Source organism: Gaeumannomyces tritici (assembly GCF_000145635.1).
Source record: "Gaeumannomyces tritici R3-111a-1 unplaced genomic scaffold supercont2.3, whole genome shotgun sequence".
Taxonomy (NCBI): Eukaryota; Fungi; Ascomycota; class Sordariomycetes; order Magnaporthales; family Magnaporthaceae; genus Gaeumannomyces; species Gaeumannomyces tritici.
Window position 1 is genome coordinate 6,194,290 of NW_008804547.1, and position 25,138 is coordinate 6,219,427.

Genomic DNA, 25,138 nt, shown 5'->3' on the forward strand with positions numbered 1-25,138 from the left:
TCTGCTGTTTCTGCCGGTCCCGGTGCCTGGGTGCCGTCGGCGCTGGCGCGGTACGAGGCCGCGCGGAGGCCGCGGGCGTGGCTGGTGCAGGAGCGCGGGCGGGCGCTGCGGGCGGCGCTGGAGGCTGGGGACGAGGCAGGGGTGGGCGGCGGCTCCGTGCTGTGGGCGGACGAGGAGCAGAGGGCGTGGCTGTTTGGGCACGATGCGGATGCTTCCGTCTGAGGGGATCTGGATGTGGCAGGGTGCGGGGGACGTTGGGCAGCGCGTTTGGCAGAGCGTGTGACGAAATTGTGGGTGTCGGGGCAAGTTATGGAAGGTGGGACTGTCCATATTTTTTGTAAATGAACGCGCAGATATGGCCGGACCACGAGAAGACGGCACTGTTGTTAGGATGGGTGAGAATCATCTGCCTTGTGTCAGGATTTTTGACAGGCATGCCAACTTGCTGCTGGTCACATTGTCACAAGATATCTCTTCAGAACCTTCCAGTGTCGATCTGGAAAACGGACGGAGTATATGCTGATGAATCCACGAACACAAGTCAAAGAAGGTATAAAGGAATGAATTCATAGAACCTTTACGCCAAACAACAAACATCTGCCAAGGATCCCCGCCATCACCAACGCCTCGCCCCAGACTCTCTCTCGACTTGCACCGCGGCGCCCTAGGAGCCCATCCAATCACACTCGTCCTTACGACTGACTCTCCACAGACTGGCGGGACCGAACACGGCCCTTCTGGTCCCCTTTAGGAGGAGCGGATGGCTTATAGCCCCAGCCGCCTTTTTAAGGCCCGATGATACCGACCGCTGGCTAACGGGCCTCGAGCACAGCAGCGTCCTCGTCTCCACGCGTTCGGATCTTGGGAAAGTGCTTGGCGTACTCCCGAAATCCAGAAGGCGCAGGCTCAGGATTGGTAATCTTTTTCATCACGGCACGGGCTGCGAGAGCGGTGGTCTCTTTATTGTCGTCACGCTGTCGGATCTGTGGAAGAATCCAGAGAGCGCAGGCGCGGGGTTGGTGACTCTTTGAAACGCGCGCCCACCCAAACCCTCTTCTTCCCGTTCCTACCCTATTCGATGAGCTGCAGCAACGTCTCGGCGTCCAGCACGACACGCATCATGGGGAAATTCTGCACGGAGCGCCAGCGCGCGTCGTAGTCTGGGGGCTCAGGCCCGAGCCCGACGTCCTCGGCCACCGTCGCCACTCCGCGCACGTACATGGCGGCCCCGCCGCCGCCCGGGCTGCCCGGGGCGTCCCGCTTGGGCATGGTCCGCACTAGGAGCGCCCTCGAGCTGTTGCGCACCCGGCAGAGCATGTCCCCCGGCCGCGCCACCCCGGGCACCAACCCCAGCTGCGTCGCCGGCGCCATGGGCTGCCGCGCCGCGCCGCCCGCCTCGAGCAGGCAGAAGCGCGGGAGCGACAACGACGCCCCCGACGCCGGCGGGCGGTCCGCCAGCCGGCTCTCGAGCGACAGCCGCTCCGCCCACTGCGCCGCCTGCAGCGCCGCGTCCCCGACGAGCGCGTCGTCGCCCGCGCCCCACATGTGCGGCCCCGCTCGGCTCGAGCAGAGGTTGAGGATCTGCGCGTCCTCCAGGTCCAGGAGCGACGTGAAGAGCTTGTCGTTGGCGCGGATGGCCGCGTCCTTGTCGGCTGGGCTCTTGAGCGACAGCTGCACCTGGTCTCTCCAGTTGGACCACTGCACCGGCTCAGCCACGCAGTCGAGCACCGGTGGGCCCACCTTGGCGATGATGCCCATGATGGCCGCGGTGAGGGTCAGGCCCTGCTTTGCCGGCGGCAGCGTCTCCACCCTGAGCTTCGCGTCCTTTTCTCGAGGGGTGAGCTGCCTGAAACACCCCGACTGATGCCCCTGCGGATCTACCAGGTCGTCGCGGGTGAGCAGCTCTTTGACCAGCCTTGCCATCGACGTCAAGTCTGTCTCGATGGTTTCGCTGATGAAGCGAATCGTGTCCCTCCAAACCTCGAACCGAGTCTTCCGGTAGTCGACGGGGAATCTGAACCCGTCTATGGCAAGGCCAAGTAGGCCGTAAATCTTATCCAGGCGATTTGAACATTTGGCGTGGATGTGATCGCAGAGCAGTTGCTCAAGGGTGGCGTACTTTGCTTGGACTATGACAGTGTCGAGCCAGATGGGCCCTCTGTCTGGTATGTCTTCATCGAACCTAGACGGGGGGCCGACGACGAGAGCCACAAACTCTTTCCAAGGCACAGTATGGAGGCGCAAGCATACGAGTATGCGCCGCGCTCGTCCCAGCTCTTGGAGAATCCATAACCTGTCCCAATAAGGGTCTTCGAGGAGCATCGCTTTCTCCTTGGAAGTGATAGATAGTTTGCTTTGTGACTCGGATATTCTTTGCTGCTGATCTACCCCCGCAGAGGCGGTTTGGGACGACCCGTTTTTCAGCCATACAAGCACAGACCTTGCTCTAAAGTATATTTGTCCCATAATGCTCAGCTGTGCATTCTTCTCATGGATATCATCTTGGTTTATGCAGATGGCGTCGATCCAGAACCCATCCTGGGCGGCAGCATCATTCCGCATAGTGCTGAGAAACCTCAGGGCCCCTAGCAGATTGCTCCCGATCTGAAATGCGACACCGTTCACCTCGATGGTCTCGCTGGCCGTATCCGTTCCCCACACATAGCTGAGGGCTTGGTACTTGGGCCGCCTGCCGAAAGGGACGGCCGTGAGGCTGCAGCTGATTCGATCATGCAGTTGATCTGAAGGCTGGATCCGGATTAGGCGCAAATTCTTGCTGTCAAGCGGGATGCCCTCGTACGCGAGGCTATTTTCTCTTCGTCGCTTTGGAAGGTCGTACGTGGAGGAGTCGGTCAACCCTGCCTGCTCGAGTCCAATTTCTACCTCGGGCAGGGGCTCATTTGCAGCCATGGTCGTCGGACGGCGCCTTTTTTTGTCGCAAGGTTCAAACAATGCTATACATGGCAAAATACCTGGCTTTCCTTCGCTGGTTTTCGATATTCGCAAATGCCATCACCAGAATGATAGGAGCTGAAAAGCAAGGATTCAAATCCCGCGCAACATCACGTGAACCGCTGCAAGGCTGAGGCATATCCCCACAACGCGAGCCAGCGAGGGTAAAGATAGTCTACCTGCTGCCTGGCACCTACGGTAAGTACCCCTCTCTTGCATCAAATCTTTCGTTTGTACACCCATTCCGGGACCACCAACAATCTTCCATCCCTCTTACCGGCCGTCGCCATGGGGAAATCCGACACGTCCGCCACCCCACCCGGTCGTCTGGATTGGCGCGGATATTTCGTGCCGAAGACCTGGTTGGCTGGCAGGTCACGATCAAGTACAAGGGTGAGTCTGACGAGGAAGACTGTCGCCCCGCGCTGCGCGGCGAGCGACTTCCGGCGAATATGGGCGACGTCGGGGCCTTTACGCAATGGTGCATTCCGAAGGGCGTCCGTCACCGCCCGGGCTTCGGCAGCGAGTTGCGCGATGCATCCCGCGCCGCCGACATTTCGCTCCTGGTGCGGACCCTGAACCCCCGCACCATTATGAGCGACCAGACCCCCGACATCGACGACGAATCACACGTTCCGTATTGTATTTGGTATCCAGACGTGGCATCTGAAGGGATATAGCGCGCATTGGCGAAAAGGTACCCGCAAATGCGCTACCAAGTCGGCCGCGCATGGCTGTGGCCGGATACGCCCGTCTTTACCGAGAGCTCAACCTCCTCCCTGACGTGCCCATTGCAGAGGAGGCCCGCGATAATCTCGCCACGAACGACGGTGAAGCCAGGACATTTTCGATTTGATTACCGCGTAGCCCGTAAGATGGACCACTATGAACGACTATACGAGAACCATCCAGGAGGACAATCCGGTTCCAGCCCAGCACCAGCTAAACGGAGACACAGCGGTTGGGTCTATCTTGGACTATTCGAGGAGCTTCCTCACTCGCACGTGGCTGGATTACATGGACCTCCATGGCACGCGGTTGTCTCCCTCCTGGAATTTTCTAGGACACGCGCTTGCGCCGTACTACTTTAATATTACCGAGGATTAGGCCACGACGTTTGGGTTCACGGGCCATTACGATAACCATGCCGCCCCTGATGAGGAGGGTGTTCTGCGCCCCAAACATGATGCGATGCAGTCCCTCCTCCGGAACCTACTCCCGCACGATCTGCCCGCCGGGGATAAGGACGTGCTGATTTTGATTGCGGCTTACCACGGCGATATTGACCGGTACGCGCGTCTCAGGCGACCTGTCCACGTTAGTATTAACGAGGACTGCTGCGTGAGGCGCGACATCCACCACAATACCGGCTTCGCGAGGTGGATGCTCCACGACCAGCCCAGCAAGCACTACATCCAGGCGATCAACGCCCCGGTTTATCATGAGCAACGACCTGTCACGCATTTCGGAAGACCAACCCCCCGACGACGAGCTCCCCTGGCAGATCTGGTACCCGACCCGCGCTGCCGCCGAAACGTACGTCGAGCTCGCCCGCCGCAGGCCGTACATACGTCCCGCCGTGGCGCGCGCCCTGATCGATTACCCGACGGGGTGTGAGGAGAAGATGGACTGGGATTTTGGGTTCACGGACGAAATGTTCACGCAGGCGGCCCCACGAGCCGTGGAATGTGACGTACAGGTTCTCGCCCGCGGCTTTGATGGGCGCGCTGCGCGCGGGGAAGGATGGGGCGCGGGGCCGTGGCGCGGCCGGCGCAGGTGGTGCTGTCGAAGGTGCTGTTGGGTGCCACGCCGAACTGGGACCCCGGTATTGAGGCCGGCGCCGGCCTAGATAACGGGCGCGTTATAGGCCATGAAGCACTTCGGGTACACGTACCAGTTGTTGTTGGGGACGGACGGGTCGCCGACTGTGTTTTTGTACCGGAGGGTTAGCTAAAGGACCCAGAACAAGCGCATCAAACCAAGAGGGGCTAGTCCTGACGATGGTTTAGATCCTCGGCCGGATTTTCCTTCTGGATGTCGACCGCTTGCCCGTTAACGGTGCGCGTAAAGTGGTCGCCGCTGTTTTCGACGCCCTAGACCTGGCCGTCCGGGTCGAACGTTAGCCCGACCTCGTTGCGCATGCCGTAGCCGAACAGGTGCTTGTCCGTATTAAACACATAGCCGCCGGCCGGCACCTTGCTCATGTTAAAGACCTAACGAGCGACTGCCCGACCGATGCGTTGCCCGCGGCGTAATCCTAACTGCTGTTAGACCCGACCACCACGAGCAGCAGGCTCGGGCTCCCTGGGAGGCACCTTGAGCGTGCGCGTCGAGTGCACGCCGTTGCTCATGCGCCCCGCCACAGTCCTCTGCGATAGGCCGGGGCAGCTGTTCGGGAAGGGGAGAAGGTTTGCGGGCGCAGAATTGGGGCCAATGGATTGCGCTGCCGCTGGTATCTTGTTAGGGCGGGATTTCGGCAGTAGCACCTTATTGAACTATCTTACCGAAACCGAAGAGGGCTATCGCTACGTACAAGATCTGCCGCGCCATTGCAGAATAAATAGTTTCCATCGATTGCACGCTCTGTAAGTGATATGGCACTCTGAGGAGAGAGCCAAGAAGGCCAAGACCTGGAACTTATACAGGGTCGTCTCGGTCTATATGCCTGGGCATGTTCAACGGCGCCCCATGGAGCTCCCCGTCATGAAGTAGAGTGCCGACAAAATTGTGGCAGCGGGTCAATAATAACAGCCGACAAAGACGGGCTCGGAACGGGAGGGATTTGGGTGGGGGCGACACATGAGGTAGTTACCACAACCGCCACGCCTCCTTGCAACACAGCCGACTAATCCCGCAGGTGCAAAAGGCCTAGCCAAAAGGCGTATGTTACCATCCGTTGTATGTGATTTGTGGTCGTCAGTTTGGATTCATTACTATGCCGCCGCCTCACCGGAAAGCCAGGTGTATGCTCCGCCCGTCCGGCCTTACTGGCCCTGTTCCGTCTCCCGATCCACTACTTCGAAGCCCTCACAGCCTCGGCACCTGTGGTGCACGCAGACAGTGCAACCCACAATTAACTGTGAATTGAGAGGACCATCGCCGCACCGACAGCAATACCAAACGCGAAACCTGGGACGCCAGCAACGGATACCGACACCCTCCAACGGAGTCCCCAACTCAATCGAGGTTGTTGTTACTTCGGTTTCTGGCTGCGCTTTAAGTAGCCTAACACGTTGGAAGTCGGAGGGTTCGCAACCTGCTACCATGGCGTCCCCAGAATCTGTTCTGCTCCGTTTCCCTCGTGGCCTTTGCTGGCATTCTCCCGTACCGTCGTCTTCAGTATCATCCTCGACCTCGCGGACACGTTTCATGCTCGCCGAAACACGGAACCACATCCCACAGTTCGCAGTCTTGCTACATTGTGCGTTAGCAGCGCCATAAGAATAAACGTAGGATTTCACTGCCCCGACGACTGGGAAGCAAATTAAAAAAAACGAAAGAATAGTAACGACCAACGACACTTACCACTGCACAGTAACTTCTTCCATAGTGACCACCGCCATCTGACATCGGGGGCATTGATCTCTGGTCAAATGCTGTCCCGTGGCGAAAATCATGCTCATGTTGACCTTCATCCCCCGCCGGAGCCATGCCTTTGGCGGCCGAGACCGATCCAAATCTCTCCCGGAGCAGTCATCTTCCAATGCATACTGACGCCTCAGTATTTTCTCGTAGCCCTTGAGCCTCAACGCCTCAAACCGCCTTCGGATAATGTAGTCCAAGTCCTGTCCTACGCGTTAGGGCTATGCACCACAAAAAGAGATGGAAGGGGGCTTCTTCAAGGATGGTGGCTTACCCGCCAGCCATATAAACAATCGAAAGGGAGCTCTAGAACGCTACCCATTGGGTCTTCGAGGCGCACGGGGAGACCGCTCGTCGGGTCTAGCCTCGGGCTGCACAGAGCTAGCCACCCGAAGAAGAATGCTTGCAGGCTGACAAGCCCCTGCACCATCTGCATCAGAAGGGCTTGGATAGCATAAACTGACACTTGGGCAACTTGCGAGGCTGATGCAACATCCTCAACCCGTTGTTTAATCGCCCGGAGCTCCCGGCTCTGGTGTCGCGTGGTTACCACCAAGCTTTCGCAAGCTTGGCCTTGTCGGGCGGATGTCTCGTGGAATCGATCGATACGGGCTATTATCGAGGCGGTGTCCACCTGCGCCGACTGCTTGGCGGCTAGCCCCGACAGTAGGGATATGCTGTCCATCCTCTCAGAAAGCTTGTTCCTCAGGTTCTCCGCCTCCTTCCTGTCCCTGATGGAGAATCCAATCTTCTTCAGCACATTCCTAACTCCTGACTGGCTCAAACTCTGGCCGTAGCGGCCGCTGAGCTTGGTTAAAGCATCCTGTATCAGGCCACCGCACTCGTTGACAAGAGCTAGAATGTCGCGTTCGATGTCGTTCAAATTAGATGGCGGTCCGTTCCGGTGTTGGTGTGTCGTGACAACCTATTACGGACCCGTCCAAGATCGCCGCATTAGTAAATACTCGGGCGCGTGCAAGGTCGGGAAACATACGGTTGTGAGGACCCTGATAAGCCTGTCGAGTGTCTCACGGAGCTCGCGATACTCGGCACCGGCTCCTGTAGGGCCAGTTCCCAAGGCTTCGGCAAGCTTCCAGGCGATTTGGCAGAGAGCGATGATGTCGCCAACGCTGCCGAAGGTCAGGGCGGCGGACATCGTGCCTTCTCAATGGGGCGCCGTCATCGCGGGTAGGCGAGAGATGGGTGGCATTTTTTGGAGGGGTTGTGTATGCGCGAGTTGGACGAAGATGGTTGTAATGGATTGAACCAGTCTGTTGGGCAAAAATCGGGGTCATGCGCGCGGCTGCAGGTTCTACGAACAGCCAATAAACCGTATCTATTTCGTAGCAGTTCGCCTCGCAGTTCGCCTCGCAGTTCGCCTTGATGATTTTGGGTGTGATTGGGTACTGCGCCATCCCAAGACTCCTCACGCCACCCCACCAATCTCGAGCCCAGGCAACAGAGCACCAGAAATGAAGGTATTCGCATGGAATCTGAGGAGCTACTTGACCGTGGATGGGTAGTTCTCTGGTTTATTTATGATCGCAGAAGAGCTCAATTACAGGGTGTGGTCGTGGTTATTCGGGACGGTATTCAGCCTGCAACGACCACCTTCGGGCATCAAAAGGAAAAGAAGGAGAAGGAGAAAAGGAAGTAGCTACAGGAAAGGCTGTTAAAAATTGCATGCTGCTCCGACATGGCTGCAGAATGTGGCCACGCATTTTCCCCTTGTCACAAAGGAGGCTATCACCAAGGGCCGGCACACTGTTCCAGGCCTTGGCACGGGAGATCTGCACGGGCACCCGGCACGGATGCTCCGCACCGGTGCTGCGCCAGGCAGATGCTTACCGAGCACCCGTCGGCACCAATAGGGGTGCGGTAGTGGGTATCGCAAGAGAGGGGTATCATTGTAGCTCACGGCCGTGTGCCCCGTCTTCCTTTCTCTTTAGAAATTCAGATAAGCCTACAATAGAACCTATTTTGCACTGTTTTCCCGCGACACATACAACAGGAATAAGGGGCTCAAAAGACCCTGGTGGCAGGAGCAGTTCCTCCGGAATATTGTCACTCAGCATGCACTGAGTGTATGGTGCAGGAGATGTCCTAACAAGGAAATATAAAGTCATAATTATGGCTACGAGACCAATCAGTTTCCGTCTCGTGGTGATCAAAATAGAAGCGCAGAAATTAGGTGTCGTCTGCTGGAGTTGAGAAAAGCTTCCGAATCGAGATTCTTCGTCTGATGCAGACCGCCCCAAGCGATTTCCGATCGGTTGGTCTGGTCGTAAAGCCATGTGGGCCCCTCATGGGACTACTGTATGCCTAAACTCCCCAAGCAAACCGGTCAGCCCCCTGCCAGGCTGGAGCTCTGGAGCTGGGCGCAGCAGCATGAGGAGCCAGGCTACCGCTATCATCTTAGCTCGCTGATTGTTTCCTTTTCTTGAGCAGCGATCCTAGAAGCTGTGCTCCCAGTCTCCTTGACGTGGCGGTCCTCGACCTCTGGGTCGCGGCACATGGCGTCAGACGGGCAGCTGACCAGTCCTGTTGGCAGAGCTCCCTGGGGCGGGGGCTCCGTGGGAGCGGTAAGCCGCTTGAGGAGCTGTGCCACGAGACTGTGACGTAAATAGGCTATAGCTAGCTGCTTATTGGAGCCCGTGTGCCTGCGATTGGTTGAGCGGCTAGGGCGGATCGAGGCGGCGCTCTCGGGAATCGCCTACAGGATGGCCCGCATGGTGGACAGCGGATCTTCCTTACCAGTGACAAATGCAAAGGGAGACGGAAGGGAAAAGGTGAAAGAAAAGACTGTCGTGCATGTTTCGTCTCCGGAAATGTCCTTGGGGTGTTCAGCAAACGGGGCTTTGTTAGAAGCGAGCCTGACATCAGGTGACACCTGACTGACATGCCGAAATGGTGGCTGTCCACGGCTCGGGGCCGCGGCCTGCGATGCAACGATATATTCGACTTGTCTGTTTGGGGAAGTGAGCCCTCCAAGTGGATAGGCGGCCAGAACCAAGAGTTCGGCCTCTCCCCCTCTCCGGTCCTTGCGCCGACTCCCGGGCGCGCCCGCCCCTCTTTGGTCTAGACCGGCTCGCCTCCCAAAGGGGCACATTTCGAGCTGACGTGCAGCGAATCCGCATCGCCAAGACAAGGGTCTTAGTAACGAGAGGCCCTCGACGGCGGTGTGAGACGAGGGGTTCCAGCCAACAGGTCCAACCCACGACCCAGTTCGGGAGTATTAGGTTCGGGATCTGTCCAGGGGTATTTTTTTCTACGGCTGCTGCAGTTACATTGATTGATGCAACAGCGGTGGATGCTGACATACTCATTCTGTTGGCCTGCGTGCGAGCCACCACACACGACCACCACCACCGTTAGCCGCAGGAGGAAAAAGAAAAAGATACACCATGACAGGGAGACCTTCCAGATACATCCGCAGCAGGGGTGCACGTAAAGCGGGTTTTAAGCTTGGCTTGTGGGTTTTCGGGCGCCCAACGACATAAGCTTGTGTTGGCCCCCATCCTCAGCCTCTCAACGTCATCCGGGGAATGTCACATTGGAAGCACCATCGAGGCGCAGGTTTTACGCGGCAGGCTCTGCGATTGGCGAACTCCCTCTTCGCGGCGGCCCGACGGCAGACATGCTCCTATGGATCGAGCGACGTGATCGAAGGATCGCCCAGGAAGCTTCACTATGTTCTTACCTTCTTTTTTTACAGTCCCGGCCCTGGTGCAACAGCCTGGCAGGATCTTGGCCCCCCACAACCAATCACGATAGGGCTCATGTGGGCAAATCTTGGCGTTTCTGACGAAGGCATCGTGGGTGGGCTTCATTGGAGGCAGGCACAGGCTGCGCTTGGCATACAACGTCGGGGGTGAGAAGGACGAATCCGCCTAGACGATCTCGCCTCTCCAGGACACAGGTCTCGTAAACGACAATACTATCGTCGGAGAAGTAGAGGGCCCCCGTAAGCGAGGATGAGCTCACCGGGGAGGAGCAGAGGCCTCTCGCCAGGAAGGCATAGTTCGCGATATCTATAAAGCCCCCGTGTCTTCTCCTCCAGACGTACATCTTTTCCCCCAGCTCAGCAGCCCTCAGCAAGCCCTCACTCCAGCTCCTTCCTACAGCCAAGCCTCTCGCAGCCAACACACGAGCCACCGCTTCGTCTTCCTCCCCCCACCAGCCTTCTTCAAGATGCAGTTCTTCGTCGTCGTCACCGCCCTCCTGGCCTCCGTGGCCTCGGCCGCCGACATCTGCGGCGCCACCGGCTCCAACTGCAACGGCAACCGCTTCTGCTGCCGCGGCATCCAGGAGGGCGGCTGCTGCACCTTTGGCGGCCTGGCCAACTCCATCGAGTTCAAGCTCCCCGCCAGGAGGTAAGATGTCCCCTTTTTTCTTTGCCATGACCTTTGACCCTTGGCTGACATCCTCCTCTCTTCCCCTCCCAAACAGCCGCGGACGTGCCTGGTCGGCCGCCGGGTGCCCCGGCAACCCGCAGAACACCTTCAGCACCAACGTCGCCACCACCATCTGCCAGCAGTGGTCCAGCCGCCGCTCCGCCAAGTGGCTGACGGGCACCTCGCTCGCCAAGGCCAAGCGCGAGCCCCTCACCCAGCCCGAGGACTGCGTTCAGGCCAGCCAGGTCATCACCGCCCGCGGCGAGGTCCTCACCATTGCCGAGGCCGAGGAGCGCGGCATCAAGATGGAGTAAGCGGTGTCGTCACCTTTTCTGGGGTACGGCCAAGACACTGTGACGGCTTCGACCCGGGGGCCGGCGCGCCTACCCTGCTGCGGGAGCTCGTGGCCTGGGACGTGTCGCTCCGGTTCGGGGCCTTTGTTAAAGACGGAGTTGAGGGATTGGGGACTCTCTGGGATGGGAAAGGGATTCCGGGTTGTTTCACAACGCATTTGTTCTCGCCGGCGGATAGCGCGAGGCCTTCATGTCTCTCTTTTTGAGCCCTGCAGCAAGCTGGGCCCGGCCTGCTCACGGCGGACTTTCATTTTCCTTTAAATCACATCATCTTGTTCAGCTGAATTTCACTCCTTAAAAAAAAAAAACAAGGCTCCAAAGTGATTCGACGGCACTGGCAGTGAGCTGCCCCCGCACATGGTTTGTATTAGTGCCGACAAGTCGCGGATCTCCCGAAAAGGCACTAAATCAGCCACGTCGCACGCAGTGCTTTAGGAAGGCGTGGCTTGCACGACCTCTGCTCCGGAGTAGATCATCTAGTTCCCTTCGAACTAAGCTCGAGTCTGTGACCTCTTGCTGAACGGTCCAACGCGCGCACGTTTTCACCGCGTGTCGCAGCGGCCGTCAAGTGCCGATCTCATCTGTGAGCCTCGGATGCACGGATAAGCCTAGATTCTGGGCTTAAGTATTTACTCGGAAAAAGCCACTTCTTGAACAGATCGCGCTAGTTCACCAGATCAAAGCCCAGACATCTCCTCGGTACAGGGCCCCTCATGCAAAACCGAATACCTCCCAAAGCCCAGCCGGCCCGCAGCTATCGGCATCTGCAGGACAACAGTGGGCTCGTCGCCGGGGTAGTCGGTCGTGTGGCCCAGCCCGGACACGTCCCTTGTGTCGGCGGCGACGATGATGCCGTTCCGCCCGCCCCTGACGTCGAAGCTGGCGGCGGTGTCGTTGCCGTCGGCCGATGATGACGGCAGCGTGATGCGCGCCAGCCCCCACAGGAATACGACGAGCTGCAGGCGCGGCGCGTCGGGGAGGACGGTGTAGCTGACGCTGCTCGCGGCGCCGCCCAGAAGCAGCAGCGCCGCCGCGCCAGAGACGCCCGGCGCCGACGCGGCGGGCAGGGGGCCGAACTGCCAGCACTCGAGCGTGGACGCGTTGGACGCGGCCGAGATGGCGGTGATGTTGAGCGGCGGCGGCGGCGTGGGGTTGCTGCCACCAGCCTACGCGTTGGTGCTGCGGCTGGAAAGGACCAGGGCCGCCAAGGCGCATCGAAGCAAAATTTGTCCGGCTGTCGGCATTTTGACTTTATCTATTTTTTGGGGGTAAAACCTGTGATAACCTGGTGGACCCCTTGTTGGGGGATGTCTGGATGCGTAAGTGATCGGCACTGCGACCCCCAGGGGCAAGGGTATAGCAACAAGGGCGGCAGGGCTGGATTTGTGTTAGTGAGGTGTGATACGGGGAGCAAGCGCTATGAAATAGCGTCGTCAAGCAAAAGAAGAAAAAACAAAACAAAACAAAACAAAAGGCAGTCTGCGGTTTCCAGGGTCAGCTCGTTTCCTGTTGCCTTTTCCGCCCTAGCCAGGCTGCCGGTGCATCCGTCGCGCTCGGGTGATGCATGGTTCGGGGCAGACTGGTCGCCGACAAGGTTGCCGGGCATTCTTGCGGTTGACTGGGAAGGTCACTAACACCCCGAAACTGCCTTCTAGAAAATAATAAGACACGGCGCGTTTGGACGGAGCGGCCTCGAACGCTGGGTCACACTGGCTGGGTGCTGCATCATCTAGCGAAATGGCCAGCCGGTATTCACATCGGCGTCGCGCCGATGTAGCTGTCACAGCCCAACGGTCCTGGTGGCGCATCGAATGGGTGGTGAAGTAGCACCACGGACCCTTTCCACTCTGGGGTAAGTCTTGGCAGCGGTGTCTCTGTTTGGTCTTGAGGGTACGTAACCTATTCGTGGACTGCCTTGTGGCGCTCTGGGCAACCTAGTCACCACACTAGCCTGGGAGGTGTTCTTTCGCTTGGCCTTGCTTTTTGCTGTCTGGGCCTCGGACCCTTCCAGCTGAACAGTGTGCTGACGCTCATAGCTGCGTTTGAAATTGAGGCCATATGGGCAGCAATTACCACGGCGACTAAGACGCGGCACCTAATGGCAGAGTGCAATCACTTTTCTGTGCGTGCTCGGTTGGACGGTATGTCTAGCGCACGCCGTCGATCCTCCCCAGGAGCTCTAAGATTGCTTTTTGTTTCAAGCGCTTACCTAGGCTGGATGTCACCAAGATACCAACCAGGTACCCCTAATTCCTCATCTCGGACCCGAGCCTTACTAGCCCTCCCCACGAGGTGCAGTCGGGGGTCGAGGCAGCATGGCCCACCGTTGTCCTCTAGCTGCAGACTATATAAGCTGGACCGGCGCGTTCCTTGGACATCCTTCATTTGCGTTGGATGTTCAGATAGCCACCTTCGGGTTCCCACACTCTTTTGATCGTTTTGCCAGTCACTCCTTTGCAGCAGGCATACTACCCAACTTCATCACGCTCTCTATTTTGCCTTCGCTATATTTTGATACCCTTCTTTCCCAAGAAATAGCTCCTTCAACACCATGAAGTTCTCCATCCCCGCAATCCTCGGCCTCGTCATGGGCGCGAGCGCCAGCGCCGTGGCCCCGCGCGCCGCCGTCGAGGCCCGCTCGCTCGAGGTCGTGGTGCGCGTCATGACCAGCGTCTACGAGCACATGGGCCGCCTGGACGACGCCATCACCAAGTTCCAGGGCGTCCAGGACATTCCGGGGCTCAGACTGCGCGGCGGTGAGATGGTGGCGGCCGTCAAGAGCGCCGACGCCGAGGTGCTCGGCATGACGCCCGTCACGCTCCAGGAGGCCCACGAGTTCCAGCCCCTGAGCGACAAGCTCAACGCTATGGGCGAGAAGCTGCTCGGCCACGTGGTCGACAAGATCCCCACGTTCGGCCAGGTCGGCGTCTGCTCCCACGCCGAGCAGATGATCAGCGATATCGGTAAGGCGTCCCGTCCCGTTCTCGGCTGACGGCGTCGGCCGACGAGACGGATGGTGGGGGTATATGCTAACGCGACATTCAACACAGGAGCCGGTGTCGTCAAGCTGATGGGCGACGTGGCCGCCAAGTTCCCGACCGACGGTCAGGGCAAGAGCAACCAAGGCATCATCCAGCACTTCACCAGCATCTTTGCCGACACCGTGTCCAAGCTCAAGTCCTGCGCCGTCCAGGTGACTGCCACCGTCGAGGCCACCTCGACCGTCCCCTGCACCACCAGCACCGGTGTCCCCATCCCGCCCAGCCAGTCTCTCACTTTTGCCGTCCCCGCCACCCCGACCCCTGCCTACCCCAAGGCCAACGGCACGGCCGTCGCCTGGCCGCCCGCCCCGACTGGCACCAAGCCCGCCATCGTCACGGCGGGTGCCGCCCTGAACGGCGTCGCCAAGGCCGCCGTCGCCCTGATGGCTGCCGCTTATCTCCTGTAATCGAAAGATGGTGTTCTGCCCGCCGGGTAAGCCTCCATCTGCGCCCCACATCGGCTCGGGTACTGTAGCAAGACCCCCTCTCCTGCCGCCCTTCTCCCATAAATACTTTTTGAACCACCACGCACCTTTGTATGTACTTCCACAGCCGCGTCCGCTTGAAAGAGATGGCATCCATCCGCACCTGGCTCTTCATTATTGGACATTCGTTTGCGTCGTTGTGCTCTTCTTTCGCTTTTGCTTTCGAGGCAGCTTTCAGAAACCCCTGAGCGCATAGGACCGGCCAGGCAGCGCAAGAACTGGTGCGGAGGAGGCTCTCGTAGCCAATACAAATAATGTTCACTTTACCCCGCAGTGGCGGTAGCCTGCTTTATACTCTATGCATATCGCTACTGCAAAGTAAGCCCCTAGCGTCCGGTTTCTGCACAAGTGCAGATTTCCTCGGACTGGTATTGGCCGGTGGTGCTGTCAACCTGCACTACCCCTGCGAGATATCGAGTGTATGGTAACACAAATGATGACATGACGACTGCCGAGCGCAATAGACACTGGGTGACTTGTCACGATGCCCTTGGAGGGTCCAGATTTGATGTTCTGCTGTTCTTGGGCAGAGGAGGGCTTACGCAGGATACGGACGCATGCCTTTGTCCATGATTGCTACCTGTCCGGACACCCATCCCTTTCCCTCTTTTTAAAAGCCGCTCAAGGTCTCGCATTGAGTATAGGCATTCTTCAATCTTACCAAAACGCCAACTAGCCCATCATGACCTCAGAGATGGGCGAGGCTGGTGCCGTCACCACGACGTCGGAGCCAGGAGATCTCGTCGTCGTTGGCAGTTCCCCAGCCGAGCGTGCACAGCAAGAGATGGCCCCTGACGATGAAAATGCCGCCTCGGCTCCGCCCACGGGTGACACCGGCAAGGCCCGCGCCGCCGCCCGCCAGAAGCCCGTCGTCAAGCTGTACAAGCACGAGTGCGCCACAAAGTCATGCCCGGAGCGGTGGTCCCTCCAGCGCAACGTCGACGACGAGAACCGCGAGCTGGCCAGGAGCGTCGCCGACGTGCCCATCCTGCACCGGCAGACCAGGAAGAAGGGCGGCAAGTGGGTGACGCTCGAGTTCGCGGTGCAGAGCCTCGAGATGCGGGCCGTGCTGGCGCAGGCCCTGGCGCGCTACCAGGACTTCCACCCGGAGCTCAAGGGCTGGACCTTCTCCAAGCCGTTCCAGCCGCTCGTCCACCGGTGGGAGAGGCTCAAGGAGCTGCAGGCCGAGGCCGCCCGCGAGGCCGACAGCGACGGCGACGGCGACGGCGAGGCCGGGGTGGGCGAGCGGCGCGCGCTCGTCGACGAGCTGGTGGCGTTCCTGACGCCGCTCCTGGGGCCCTCCATCGCGGCGCGGGACCAGACCATCAGGACGGGGCAGGTCAAGTTCGACGACGTCTGGCAGGTCTTCCCGCCGGGCGCGCTGGTGGTGACCAAGCTGTACGGCGTCGACGTCGTCTGCCGCGTCGACAAATACGAGAAGCGCTCCGACGGCCGCACCGACGGCCGCGACGGCGGCGTGGCCTTCTGGTCCGTCGCCGCCGAGTACCTCGACTGGAACGGCGCCGAGTGCGGCTGGGCCACGACCCACTGCACCATCATCCACTACGACGGGCTCCGCACCATCGACTCCTTTCCCATCGTGCCCCTCGATCTGCACCCGGATGGGATCGAGCTCAGGAGCCGCCTCGTCGCCAGAGGTCGGAAGTTTGAAGCCCTCAGGGGCTATCACTACCGCGAATACGAGGGATTCAAGATCTCGCTCGAGAACGAATCGAGATACGAACGAAAGCCTGTAAGTAGGACGGCATCCGCCAAGTGCCCACGAAAGTCCGTCTGCCAGCGTTTGAACCTTTCCACTGATAGGAAGTAACGCAGGCCTCTGGGAGGATCGCCGTCGACGCGTTTGCGTATTTCTGCAGCACCAGCCAGACAAAAACAGCGCTGGGGCCCCTGAAGCCAAAGCTCATCAACATCAACACCGCAACTGGGGCGAGGAGGAAGCTGATCGATGATGACGACGACGACGACGACGACGACGACGACGAGAGCAGCAGTAGCAGCTCGTCCGGCTTCAGTAGTCTCGTGGATGACAACCTGCCGCCCAGGGCGCAGCTATCAAACGGCCTCCATCAAGCCCGTCCTCCGCCGCTGCACCCCGGCATGGTGCCGCCCAAGCACTGGGGGATCCCGCCGCCGCCTGGCGTTATGCGTAGCGGCGGTATGCCGCCACGGCCACCCCCGGGAGCACGCCCTCCCCCTCCTCCCGGTGCTCCTCGCCCGCCTATTGTTATGAACGCTGGTCCCGGCCCGCCACCTCCGCATCAGCCGCTGCTGGTTGAAGGCACGGACCACAGGGCCGCCCTCTCGCCGGCGCAAAAGGCCGGCAAGCGCAGCGAGGATCTGGCGGAGCTCACCGACGAGGAGTGCATGCTTGCGGCGCCTTGGGTCAGGGGCTTCGACATGACAACCAAGGACTGGGGTGAGTGTCTTGCTGCCTCCGCCCTACCCGGGTTATTGCATGCTGACTATTGTCACGGAAAATTTTTAGCTTTGTTTAATGTCGAAGACATCCGAGATGTGGCCTGGAACGATGACGCGTTCGAGAAGCTGGTCCTCCCCAACAATTCCAAGGAGCTCGCCTGGGCCTTTGTGGAGAACAAGTCGCTTGAAAGGAGCTCGTTCGACGACTTTGTTGAAAGCAAGGGTTGGTGCCACCTGCTTGATCTAATATCTGCAGAAAGCGACGTGTGCTGACTCGCATTCTCCCCTCCAGGACGGGGTCTTATCATCCTCATGTTTGGCCCTCCTGGCGTCGGAAAGACGTACACGGCTGAAGCCGGTATGTGTGTCCTTACCTAGGTACCACCTAGGTACCAACCTGATAGGCCACATCCCACTGACAGATGCCCCGTTCTGCACATCAGTCGCCGAGCGTTGCCGGGTGCCCCTGTACTCTATGGGCGCCGCCGTGCTCGGCACCAACCCCCGCCACGTCGAGTACCAGCTCGACAGGGCCCTGCATCTCTGCCGCCTGTGGAAGGCCATGTTCCTGCTGGATGAGGCCGACATCTTCCTGGGCGCGAGGAACATGAATGACCTGATGAGGAACGAGCTTGTGGCTGGTGAGTGATGATGGCCTGCACCGGAGGGGGAAACACACGCAGCGAGGCTACTGACCCTTACCCCCACACCCACCAACAGTATTCCTCACCAAGCTCGAGTACTACGAGGGCACCCTCTTCCTCACCACGAACCGCATCTCGGCGCTGGACCACGCCTTTCAGTCGCGCGTCGACCTGCTCCTGCCGTACCACGACCTCGCCCCGGCCGCGCGCAGGCGCGTGTGGGAGAACTTTGTCGCCCACGCCGGCGGGGCCGCCCGGTTCGACGTGACCGAGGAGGACCTGGGCCGGCTGAGCGGGATCCCGCTCAACGGGCGCGAGATCAAGAACCTGACCAAGAGCGCCTGCCTGCTGGCCGCCAAGTGCGGCGGGAGGATCCCGGCCGAGACGCTGCTGGAGCTGGCCGAGAGCCGGGTCCGGGCGCTGGAGGAGCTCGTGACGGTCGAGGGGTCTTGATGCTTTGGCGGCATTGGCACGTTATTTCCAGGTACCTCGGGTTATGTTTAGGCGGTGGGGGGCGTGGCGGTGCGCATTGTAGTGAAACTATTATTCCGTGGCTTGAACGTGCCTCGGCGCGGCCCAGCCAAATTCGACGGCCAGAATATCACTTCCCCGAATTTTGTTGTAAATGATATGCCTTTTGTGGAAGAGGAAAGTTGATGGAAGTGACGCCAGGGCTGGTGAATTTCTGCTCAAGTTCCGTCGCCATTGAGCTGTTTAAAAAGGCATGGCGAGAAGAGAAATCATCGGTGTTCCGATCGATCTGGCTCTAGTGATTGGATTCGTCTGGGCCGCGGGATAACGAAAATAGGGATTCAGATGGATTCAAATGGATTTCCAATGTTGGGCTATGTGAATGAAATCCAAGGGTTGGCGAGCAGTGATGGTGAACAGGCCGGCGATGTCATCTAAAGCTGTCCCTGTAGCTGGCTTGATTGGCGAGGAATGACTCTCGGCGCCTGGGTGGCCGCCACGACTTGGCACCCAAGGCTTGACCGGCCCACGGCACCGGCGCCGAGACGACCGGGTCCCTGGCGTTACGTCAGGGGCGGCGTCGAGTGGGCACTTGCCGGGAAACATGATGCAATATGGGGTCGCGACAACCCCCCGATCAGCGAAATCCTAACGTGCGCCCGAGAAGGGTCAAGTGGTCTAGAAAACAGGGAAGTTTGCGTCCATTGTGCCCATTTCAGGATGTGCACCACTTGAATAAACTGGTCAGGCCCAGTAGGGAACCCTTATTTGTTCGATTCGGCGGCCGGAAAAGAAACAGGACGGAAAGAAGAAGAAAAAAATAGAAATGCAATAAGATTTCCCCTGCGCAATAGGATACCCAAACAAGACAACCAAAAACAAGAAAGCTCCAATCCAGATGCCCGTCAAAAAGCTGCTGGCAGGCCACCTCCTGAGAAAGAGACGGCGGCGCGTACCGGCCGCGACCGCAGAGCCGGGTGCGGTTCGAGGACGATGACGACGGCGGCGCGAACGGCCACATGCCGGGGCTATGGCTGACTGGACTCTGGTAGGGGTTTTTCTTATATGCCTTTTTTTCGGTCTCATGCTTTATATAACTCTGAGCCGTCGAGCAGCTTGAATCTTAAATTGACGACGTTTGGTCAGTCGGCCTTTCCCAGAACCGCCACGGTCGACCCAACGCGCTCTACACCTGCCTCGATATAAGCTCTCCGGCTAGAAATGCTAGGGCCCAGAAATCGACGTCCGTATAGAAGAGGCGAGAGATGTACGCTGGTTATTAACCAGGGGCTCTGACACGAATAGAGGGTTGCTTGGATCGCCAAAGAGTGTGTGGAACATGAGGTGCTAAATTATTCCTCTCTATGTATACATTCTCATATCCCCAACTCCCAGGCAAAAACCGCTGCTATACATTGCAGGAAGGCGACCCTAACGATTGTATGGCAAGGAAAAAGAGAAAAGGAAGCAGGGTGCAATCTAAATCCAGCAAGGGATTGAAGGGAGACTGGAACGAACGATAAAACATGATAAACACCAAAAACGGCTCCAGAACCAGCTATACAAAACTATCCAAAGTGAGGCGCATTCTTAGTCCAGGTCGTTTGATACGCAGCCGGCGGCAAAAAGTACAGCGACCTAAGGCTCTCGACCAACAAAAACAAACGCGCAGCCACATAAACAGGGATCGACAACGCAGTGACAGTCCACCGTATCCAGCCAAACGTCGTTAAGCTGCCGGCGTTGAAGAAAAAATCCACCCAATACCCCAACGAATCAACCACAGGCGTGGCCACGGTGACCAGGGCCGAGGCGCGCCAGAGCGCGCGTTCGGTAAGCGTGGGAAAGGCAAAATCCCAAGCGGTAAGGTGTATCCCTCCAAACAGTAAGCCCCCGACCCCGATGAAGGCGCACATGTACAGCTTCTCCGCCCCCTGGGACGACCAGCGCTGGATCACGTCGTTTTCGATGGCCGGGCCATTAGCCGCCACCCGGTCCGTGAACCTGACGTTCACCTTGCGCAAGTGGCTGCCAAACTCGGCGCTGGTGGGCAAACGAGTGGCGACCAGCCGCACGGGTAGGCCCGGATCCTGGACGCTGGACAGCTGCAGCAGGTAAATGACGAGCGAGCTGGCAATAAAAGCGACGGCCGAGATCTCGAGCGTCGTTACCGGCAACCCCCTCGCGGCCCGCGTCAGCAGCTGCGTGCCCATCCAGCAAATCTGGATGATGGCTATGAGCTTGACGACGGCGTTGCCTTTGTTGCGGTCCTCGAGGTCTTCCTCCTCGAGTTTGGGGAGTTTGGCGATAATTCCCTTTTTTCGAAAAAACCGCAGCTGCCTCGAGTTGATAACCCACGTATCGATGAGGTGGCTGAGAAGGTTGTCGGCGAAGAAGTGGTTGAGAAGGTTGTTGGCGGAGAGGTCTTGTTCTCGTAGGACGGCTTTCTCCGCCACGACATTGTAAAAGTTTTCGGATAGGGTTCCGGGTAAAGGTCCGTAGTGATTTATAGCCCGCTCCCTGCGCCTGACGTATTTCTTGCGCCGGCTGTTGAAATGTGGGGTTCGAGCATCGTCCTCGAGCTTAACAACTTTCGCTTGTGCTTTTTCTGTGCGGCGGTCCCCCCTTTCTGCGAGCTCGATGGCAGCAGCTCCATCAGCTCCTAAACCTGGACTACCGGCAGAGCCTCCTCCAGTGTCTGCAGAGCCCCGTAACTCGGGCGGGAAATACAGGAGGAACCCGCCTTGGTTGGCGAACCGCGTATGCGTTTCGGACCACGGAATTTGGTCTTCCTCGGCAAATACTCGCATCTTGGGCGTATATTTCCGGGCGGCTATAAAATCGACAAAAACCAAGCCCAGGAGAATCTCGGGGGCGAAAATGGTTATAACCATCCATTTGAGCTTCCTGCAAAAAAGCGCGAACTTCCACCTAGCCTTTTGCCGCCAATTTTGAGGTCTGTGTTGCGGCGGTACTTTGAGATGCAGGATGGACCAGCTGCAAAGAAAAATAATTGATACGCACGACCACACGATCTCCATGGTGCCGCGGATCGGCGGTGTCTGGACAAAGCCCACAGAGGCCGTCGGGAAGGTGCAGTTGGGGGTGAAGTTTATCATTTTGAAGACTTCTCGGATCCGTGGCTTCTTTTTCTCTGGAGTTTCCCGCACAAAAAAACGAGAGGAAACGCCAGACTTAAATCTCGGATTCGAGCTCTTGATATCCAGCCCAACCACATGGCGCTACACTTGTTTTGCTCCCGACCCATACAAGCTGGGCGGCGGCCTTACGCGCACTCGCAGCCCCCATCGGACGTCCTTCTTGAGTCTCAGCCATGTTATTGGGAAGATAAAGGCGAATGAAAGTACGCGCCAAGGAGGTGGCTTGAGCAGGAGGCGCCGTTGTTTCGACGAGATAGGTGGACGCAAATAGCGATTCGAGTTTCTCCAAGGCCATTGGTGAGAACCGAGAAGCGACGCCGAACGTGCAGCTTTCCAACGTGGTTAGGCTGGTTTCTGGCATCCTGAAGGTGTGCAAAACAGTTTAAGAGTGGCGGGCATGATGCATGCTGCTGCTCTGTCTGCATGGGGCTCCGTGTTTCTTTGTGCTGCAGGCAGTCATCACTCGGCTGGCTGGCTGGCTGTCTCTTTTGGCGTTTTTAGGTTTCTGCTCTCCACCCGACCACCCAAAGCGCAAGCGCTCCGCATCTTGGGCTCCGGGCGAGTTTTCAAGTACGGAAGGTCGGGAATGGCGGAGACGGAAGGGGACCACATCGATAGCAAACCGGACAGTACAGTCGGCGCGCGCGAGACTGCTGGCAGATGCGTACACCTATATAGAGTCCGAGAATGCCCACTCGAGCCACCCTCCCAAAGATGTACATAATATGGCTTGAGCCGTGAGGGTTCTGTGTTTTTGGCTGCTTGCTTGCTTCGCGCAGTGAAACCCATCTCTCCAAAGACGCCAATATAATCCCAACGAATTGCATCCTGCCATTTGGACAACGGGATCTGCAGGCCGGCCGCATCGCACCCCACTTTCTGCGCGCCCAACGAGACGTAGTGGGCGAGCGCAAGCAGTTTTAATGTGGAAGATTTCCAAGGGCGTGGCAACCTAGGGGAGCATGTAATTCTACGATGTCACGAATGATATGAACAAGGAAAAGTCAGATATGCCAGCGCGCTTCTCAAAGTGCAGGATCGCTGTCGGGGGCTCTCGAAGCGTCGAGACAGGACCTGAAACCATATCTCCTCAAGCAACAACTTGGCTCGAAAACAACGCGGTAGGTGGAAAATTAAAGGCTGAAGTACTTCAATGCCGTCGAAATTCCAAGCTGTCTGTGAATATTTTCCATCATGGCTCAAAATCAACGACAAAATAGGGTGGATTAGACTCCGGAAATTTTATGCGAAACGGTAGAGGCGTGACAGCGAGAAAACGCCACCAGTTTAGATATAGGCCAGGGTGTTGTCATCCCGAATCTTTCCCACCACCCCGAGAGACGCCTCAGCGCCCGCAACACAGGGTCCCCGAACAACGATCTGTGAAGCACAGGATGTTAGTATCATGGCCTACGATCAAAAGAGTAAGTGGCAGCATAGATGCCCCCGGATATAAGCTTACCTCGCCTTCGATCTTGTCATCCGTCGTCTTGTGCTCGCCCTTGTCACGCAGCAGAACCTCGGTCGTAGTGAGCGGGGACCCGAAGTGCGACGCCCGCGATACGGCTGACGGATCCTCGACCACGCGGTAGTCGTAAAATTCTGTCTGCGTGACGGCGCCGGCAACCTTGGGCGCCGTGAGCGCATACACCACGCGCGCGCCAGTGAAGACGCGGAGGTCCGACAGCACGGTCGAGGACAGCGGCGGCGTGCTCGCGCCCACACGCTCGGCCACGAAGACGAGCCGGAGCTTGCCGGGGGTGTGGCCCAGCGCGGGGCGGAGGCCGTCGTTGAGGGAGGAGATCAGCGAGGCGACGGGCATGACGCCCGACTGAGTGAGGGAGCGGGACTGGATGCCGTGAACGGTGCGTGCAAGGGCCGACTTGGTGACTGATGCAGAGGCCTGCGCGTGGGTGCGGAGAAGAGCGGCGGGCGTCGCTGCCAGAACCGTCGGCGAGATGCCGCGGGTGGCCAGAGTGAGGTCTTCAGCACCGCCAGCGGCCGAGTTGAAAGCGACAGAGCTGTTGCTGAACAGGGCGGCGAGCGTCAGGATCAGGGTGTGGGTGTTTGCGAGCGAGTCTGCGGGCAGGAACAGGTCCGAAGGGCCAAGGCGCTGCGATGTGGGGATTGCCAGCATCTGGCCCGCGACCGCGGCGACCAGGTTGGCGCTCGTGAAGCGGACCATCTCCTCCATTTCGCCAGGCTTCGACTGCCAGAAAATGGTGACGTCTCGCGCTTCCTTCTGGCCTTCGACAGCAGGCAGGTCCCGGCCGGCATCAACAGGCTGCTCGGTCACGATATCGTGCCATGTCGACACGTTAACGGCGCCACCAGTGCCCTTTGGCACTTCGTTCCAGTCCATGTGCCGGGTACCGTCATCGGCAACCCAGACGACGTTGCGCAATGCGGGGTAGTTCTTGACGACAGCGTCGAAGGGGAAGGAGCCGGGAAGCGCCACAACCGTGTCGGCAGCCGAGCGGCGTAGCATCGAAAGGACAGCCTCCTCGCTCTTGTTGAACGGAAGAATGATGGCCGTCAGGTTGTGAAAGGCGCAGGCGAATAGAGCGGCGACCAGCTCGACCGAGTTGGGCAGGTAGACGGCGACCCTGTTTCCGCCCTGGTCAAGTATGTGAGATCCGATGAGGTTGATATGGCGGGTGATGTCGTCTGCGGCGGGGTCCGATGGTCAGTGAAGTCGGTATGCGGCGGCGACATCAGAAATAGTAAGCCTACCTAGGTTATGCTCAATGACCTTCTCAGAGCCGTGCACTGTGAGTAGACGGCCCTTGCCCTTGATCTGTCCCTCGGTCTCGGGCGTTCCGGCGACAGCCTGCCTCCAGACGTCACGCACATCGCCGTCGCGGCCCCTCGACCACTTGGAGGCGCCCGGATCCTTGACGTTGAGGCCGGTGTTGAGGGGCATGCCGTGGGGCGAGGCGTGGGAGCGGTAGACGGCGGACTCGCCCTCTTGGCGCACCGGAGCCGGCTGGGCCTGGCGGGCGAGGAGCATGGGGTGGGTGTCGGGATCGGCGCGGGTGAAGAGCGAGTAGGTTAGGATACCGAGCAGGAGGGTGACAAAGGTGGTCGTGTACGAGTTCCACTGGCCGACCAAGCCCGTCAGGCCCTCGTCGATGTGCCACATGATGCTATCGATCCCCATTGTGAAGGCCGAGGTGGGTTATTCTCGTTTCCGTGATATCCGGGCGTCCCGTTCAGAGGTAGCGGCGTCAGTACGGCTGCGACATTGAAGGACGGATGATGAGAGGGCCGAGGCAGAGGTGAAGTCGGCTGGCGACAATTTATATCGCCGTGACTAGAGCTGTGGTTGCTATTAGGGTTTTCCAATGCCCGATCGTGCCGGACGATAGCTCGTGGGGGCGACAGAGCTTGCGCCGGTTGGGGTCGGGTCGGGCTGGCGCTGTCTGCGAGCTCCGAGACAGTGGGTACCTGTCCAGTTGCCACGAGCGATTACGTTAGTCGGGGCTCGAGCTGTGTGGCCGCGACCCCACGTGGTTCTGCCACTCCCAAGACGGCAGGAGCTCCAGTGTGGCGTCGGCCTGAGGCTGATGCAAGCTGGTCGCTCAGTGGGGCCGCCGTTTATTGACTTGCTGCA

The 25,138-nt window shown here is 58.9% G+C and overlaps 13 protein-coding genes across 13 annotated transcripts in view; 6 read left to right on the forward strand and 7 right to left on the reverse strand.

Annotated features, from left to right (window-relative positions):
* The window catches only part of GGTG_07182 (hypothetical protein), a 1,407-nt gene extending 969 nt beyond the window's left edge, over window positions 1–438 (forward strand). Inside the window, exon 2 of the mRNA XM_009225006.1 lies at window positions 69–438. Coding sequence (XP_009223270.1) covers window positions 69–222 — 154 coding nt within the window. The 3' untranslated portion in view covers window positions 223–438. The remainder of the gene's footprint in view (window positions 1–68) is intronic.
* Window positions 439–728: 290 nt separating this feature from the next.
* Window positions 729–3,010, reverse strand: GGTG_07183 (hypothetical protein). The gene has a single exon (XM_009225007.1). The coding sequence runs from the start codon at window positions 2,908–2,910 to the stop codon at window positions 1,072–1,074; it is 1,839 nt and encodes a 612-aa protein (XP_009223271.1). The 5' UTR covers window positions 2,911–3,010; the 3' UTR covers window positions 729–1,071.
* Window positions 3,011–3,404: 394 nt separating this feature from the next.
* On the forward strand, window positions 3,405–4,784 carry GGTG_07184 (hypothetical protein; the record flags this gene model as incomplete). The annotated part of the gene is made up of 6 exons (XM_009225008.1): window positions 3,405–3,584; window positions 3,650–3,782; window positions 3,884–3,912; window positions 4,060–4,386; window positions 4,457–4,593; window positions 4,652–4,784. The coding sequence occupies 6 exons, from the start codon at window positions 3,405–3,407 to the stop codon at window positions 4,782–4,784; spliced, it is 939 nt and encodes a 312-aa protein (XP_009223272.1).
* Window positions 4,785–4,797: 13 nt separating this feature from the next.
* GGTG_07185 (hypothetical protein) lies at window positions 4,798–5,156 on the reverse strand (the record flags this gene model as incomplete). Its single annotated transcript, XM_009225009.1, has 3 exons — window positions 4,798–4,877; window positions 4,952–5,045; window positions 5,082–5,156. The coding sequence occupies 3 exons, from the start codon at window positions 5,154–5,156 to the stop codon at window positions 4,798–4,800; spliced, it is 249 nt and encodes an 82-aa protein (XP_009223273.1).
* Window positions 5,157–5,831: 675 nt separating this feature from the next.
* Window positions 5,832–7,828, reverse strand: GGTG_07186 (hypothetical protein). Its single transcript, XM_009225010.1, has 4 exons — window positions 7,529–7,828; window positions 6,809–7,459; window positions 6,478–6,737; window positions 5,832–6,366 (listed from the first exon to the last, which is right to left on the reverse strand). Exons 1-4 carry the CDS (start codon window positions 7,688–7,690, stop codon window positions 5,937–5,939), a joined length of 1,503 nt encoding a protein of 500 aa, XP_009223274.1. The 5' UTR covers window positions 7,691–7,828; the 3' UTR covers window positions 5,832–5,936.
* Window positions 7,829–8,833: 1,005 nt separating this feature from the next.
* On the reverse strand, window positions 8,834–9,643 carry GGTG_07187 (hypothetical protein; the record flags this gene model as incomplete). Its single annotated transcript, XM_009225011.1, has 2 exons — window positions 8,834–9,146; window positions 9,252–9,643. The coding sequence occupies 2 exons, from the start codon at window positions 9,641–9,643 to the stop codon at window positions 8,945–8,947; spliced, it is 594 nt and encodes a 197-aa protein (XP_009223275.1). The 3' UTR covers window positions 8,834–8,944.
* A 301-nt stretch (window positions 9,644–9,944) lies between these two features.
* GGTG_07188 (hypothetical protein) lies at window positions 9,945–11,612 on the forward strand. Its single transcript, XM_009225012.1, has 2 exons — window positions 9,945–10,907; window positions 10,984–11,612. The coding sequence occupies exons 1-2, from the start codon at window positions 10,726–10,728 to the stop codon at window positions 11,240–11,242; spliced, it is 441 nt and encodes a 146-aa protein (XP_009223276.1). The 5' UTR covers window positions 9,945–10,725; the 3' UTR covers window positions 11,243–11,612.
* A 292-nt stretch (window positions 11,613–11,904) lies between these two features.
* GGTG_07189 (hypothetical protein) lies at window positions 11,905–12,887 on the reverse strand (the record flags this gene model as incomplete). Its single annotated transcript, XM_009225013.1, has 2 exons — window positions 11,905–12,447; window positions 12,873–12,887. 2 exons carry the CDS (start codon window positions 12,885–12,887, stop codon window positions 11,959–11,961), a joined length of 504 nt encoding a protein of 167 aa, XP_009223277.1. The 3' UTR covers window positions 11,905–11,958.
* A 764-nt stretch (window positions 12,888–13,651) lies between these two features.
* Window positions 13,652–14,907, forward strand: GGTG_07190 (hypothetical protein). Its single transcript, XM_009225014.1, has 2 exons — window positions 13,652–14,244; window positions 14,332–14,907. Exons 1-2 carry the CDS (start codon window positions 13,833–13,835, stop codon window positions 14,727–14,729), a joined length of 810 nt encoding a protein of 269 aa, XP_009223278.1. The 5' UTR covers window positions 13,652–13,832; the 3' UTR covers window positions 14,730–14,907.
* Window positions 14,908–15,398: 491 nt separating this feature from the next.
* On the forward strand, window positions 15,399–18,566 carry GGTG_07191 (hypothetical protein). The gene is made up of 6 exons (XM_009225015.1): window positions 15,399–16,560; window positions 16,644–17,247; window positions 17,317–17,472; window positions 17,542–17,607; window positions 17,693–17,890; window positions 17,970–18,566. Exons 1-6 carry the CDS (start codon window positions 15,490–15,492, stop codon window positions 18,344–18,346), a joined length of 2,472 nt encoding a protein of 823 aa, XP_009223279.1. The 5' UTR covers window positions 15,399–15,489; the 3' UTR covers window positions 18,347–18,566.
* A 269-nt stretch (window positions 18,567–18,835) lies between these two features.
* GGTG_07192 (hypothetical protein) lies at window positions 18,836–19,613 on the forward strand (the record flags this gene model as incomplete). Its single annotated transcript, XM_009225016.1, has 3 exons — window positions 18,836–19,017; window positions 19,305–19,412; window positions 19,511–19,613. The coding sequence occupies 3 exons, from the start codon at window positions 18,836–18,838 to the stop codon at window positions 19,581–19,583; spliced, it is 363 nt and encodes a 120-aa protein (XP_009223280.1). The 3' UTR covers window positions 19,584–19,613.
* A 175-nt stretch (window positions 19,614–19,788) lies between these two features.
* Window positions 19,789–21,528, reverse strand: GGTG_07193 (hypothetical protein). Its single transcript, XM_009225017.1, has one exon. It carries the CDS (start codon window positions 21,481–21,483, stop codon window positions 19,933–19,935), a length of 1,551 nt encoding a protein of 516 aa, XP_009223281.1. The 5' UTR covers window positions 21,484–21,528; the 3' UTR covers window positions 19,789–19,932.
* An 846-nt stretch (window positions 21,529–22,374) lies between these two features.
* On the reverse strand, window positions 22,375–25,007 carry GGTG_07194 (hypothetical protein). The gene is made up of 3 exons (XM_009225018.1): window positions 24,259–25,007; window positions 22,988–24,192; window positions 22,375–22,905 (listed from the first exon to the last, which is right to left on the reverse strand). The coding sequence occupies exons 1-3, from the start codon at window positions 24,683–24,685 to the stop codon at window positions 22,813–22,815; spliced, it is 1,725 nt and encodes a 574-aa protein (XP_009223282.1). The 5' UTR covers window positions 24,686–25,007; the 3' UTR covers window positions 22,375–22,812.
* Between the last annotated feature and the right edge of the window lie 131 nt (window positions 25,008–25,138).

Bases quoted from the DNA above. Each gene is read 5' to 3' on its own strand.
- GGTG_07183 (XM_009225007.1), bottom strand. From the start codon at position 2,910: ATGGCTGCAAATGAGCCCCTGCCCGAGGTAGAAATTGGACTCGAGCAG.
- GGTG_07186 (XM_009225010.1), bottom strand. From the start codon at position 7,690: ATGTCCGCCGCCCTGACCTTCGGCAGCGTTGGCGACATCATCGCTCTC. The intron at 7,460-7,528 runs GTATGTTTCCCG...GGTCCGTAATAG, and splicing joins TTATCAGGGTCCTCACAACC to GTTGTCACGACACACCAACA. The intron at 6,367-6,477 runs GTAAGTGTCGTT...CGCACAATGTAG, and splicing joins GAAGAAGTTACTGTGCAGTG to CAAGACTGCGAACTGTGGGA.
- GGTG_07188 (XM_009225012.1), top strand. From the start codon at position 10,726: ATGCAGTTCTTCGTCGTCGTCACCGCCCTCCTGGCCTCCGTGGCCTCG. The intron at 10,908-10,983 runs GTAAGATGTCCC...CCTCCCAAACAG, and splicing joins TTCAAGCTCCCCGCCAGGAG to CCGCGGACGTGCCTGGTCGG.
- GGTG_07190 (XM_009225014.1), top strand. From the start codon at position 13,833: ATGAAGTTCTCCATCCCCGCAATCCTCGGCCTCGTCATGGGCGCGAGC. The intron at 14,245-14,331 runs GTAAGGCGTCCC...CATTCAACACAG, and splicing joins GCAGATGATCAGCGATATCG to GAGCCGGTGTCGTCAAGCTG.
- GGTG_07191 (XM_009225015.1), top strand. From the start codon at position 15,490: ATGACCTCAGAGATGGGCGAGGCTGGTGCCGTCACCACGACGTCGGAG. The intron at 17,248-17,316 runs GTGAGTGTCTTG...GAAAATTTTTAG, and splicing joins CATGACAACCAAGGACTGGG to CTTTGTTTAATGTCGAAGAC. The intron at 17,608-17,692 runs GTATGTGTGTCC...TCTGCACATCAG, and splicing joins GACGTACACGGCTGAAGCCG to TCGCCGAGCGTTGCCGGGTG.
- GGTG_07193 (XM_009225017.1), bottom strand. From the start codon at position 21,483: ATGATAAACTTCACCCCCAACTGCACCTTCCCGACGGCCTCTGTGGGC.
- GGTG_07194 (XM_009225018.1), bottom strand. From the start codon at position 24,685: ATGGGGATCGATAGCATCATGTGGCACATCGACGAGGGCCTGACGGGC. The intron at 24,193-24,258 runs GTAGGCTTACTA...ACCCCGCCGCAG, and splicing joins GGTCATTGAGCATAACCTAG to ACGACATCACCCGCCATATC. The intron at 22,906-22,987 runs GTAAGCTTATAT...TGTGCTTCACAG, and splicing joins ATGACAAGATCGAAGGCGAG to ATCGTTGTTCGGGGACCCTG.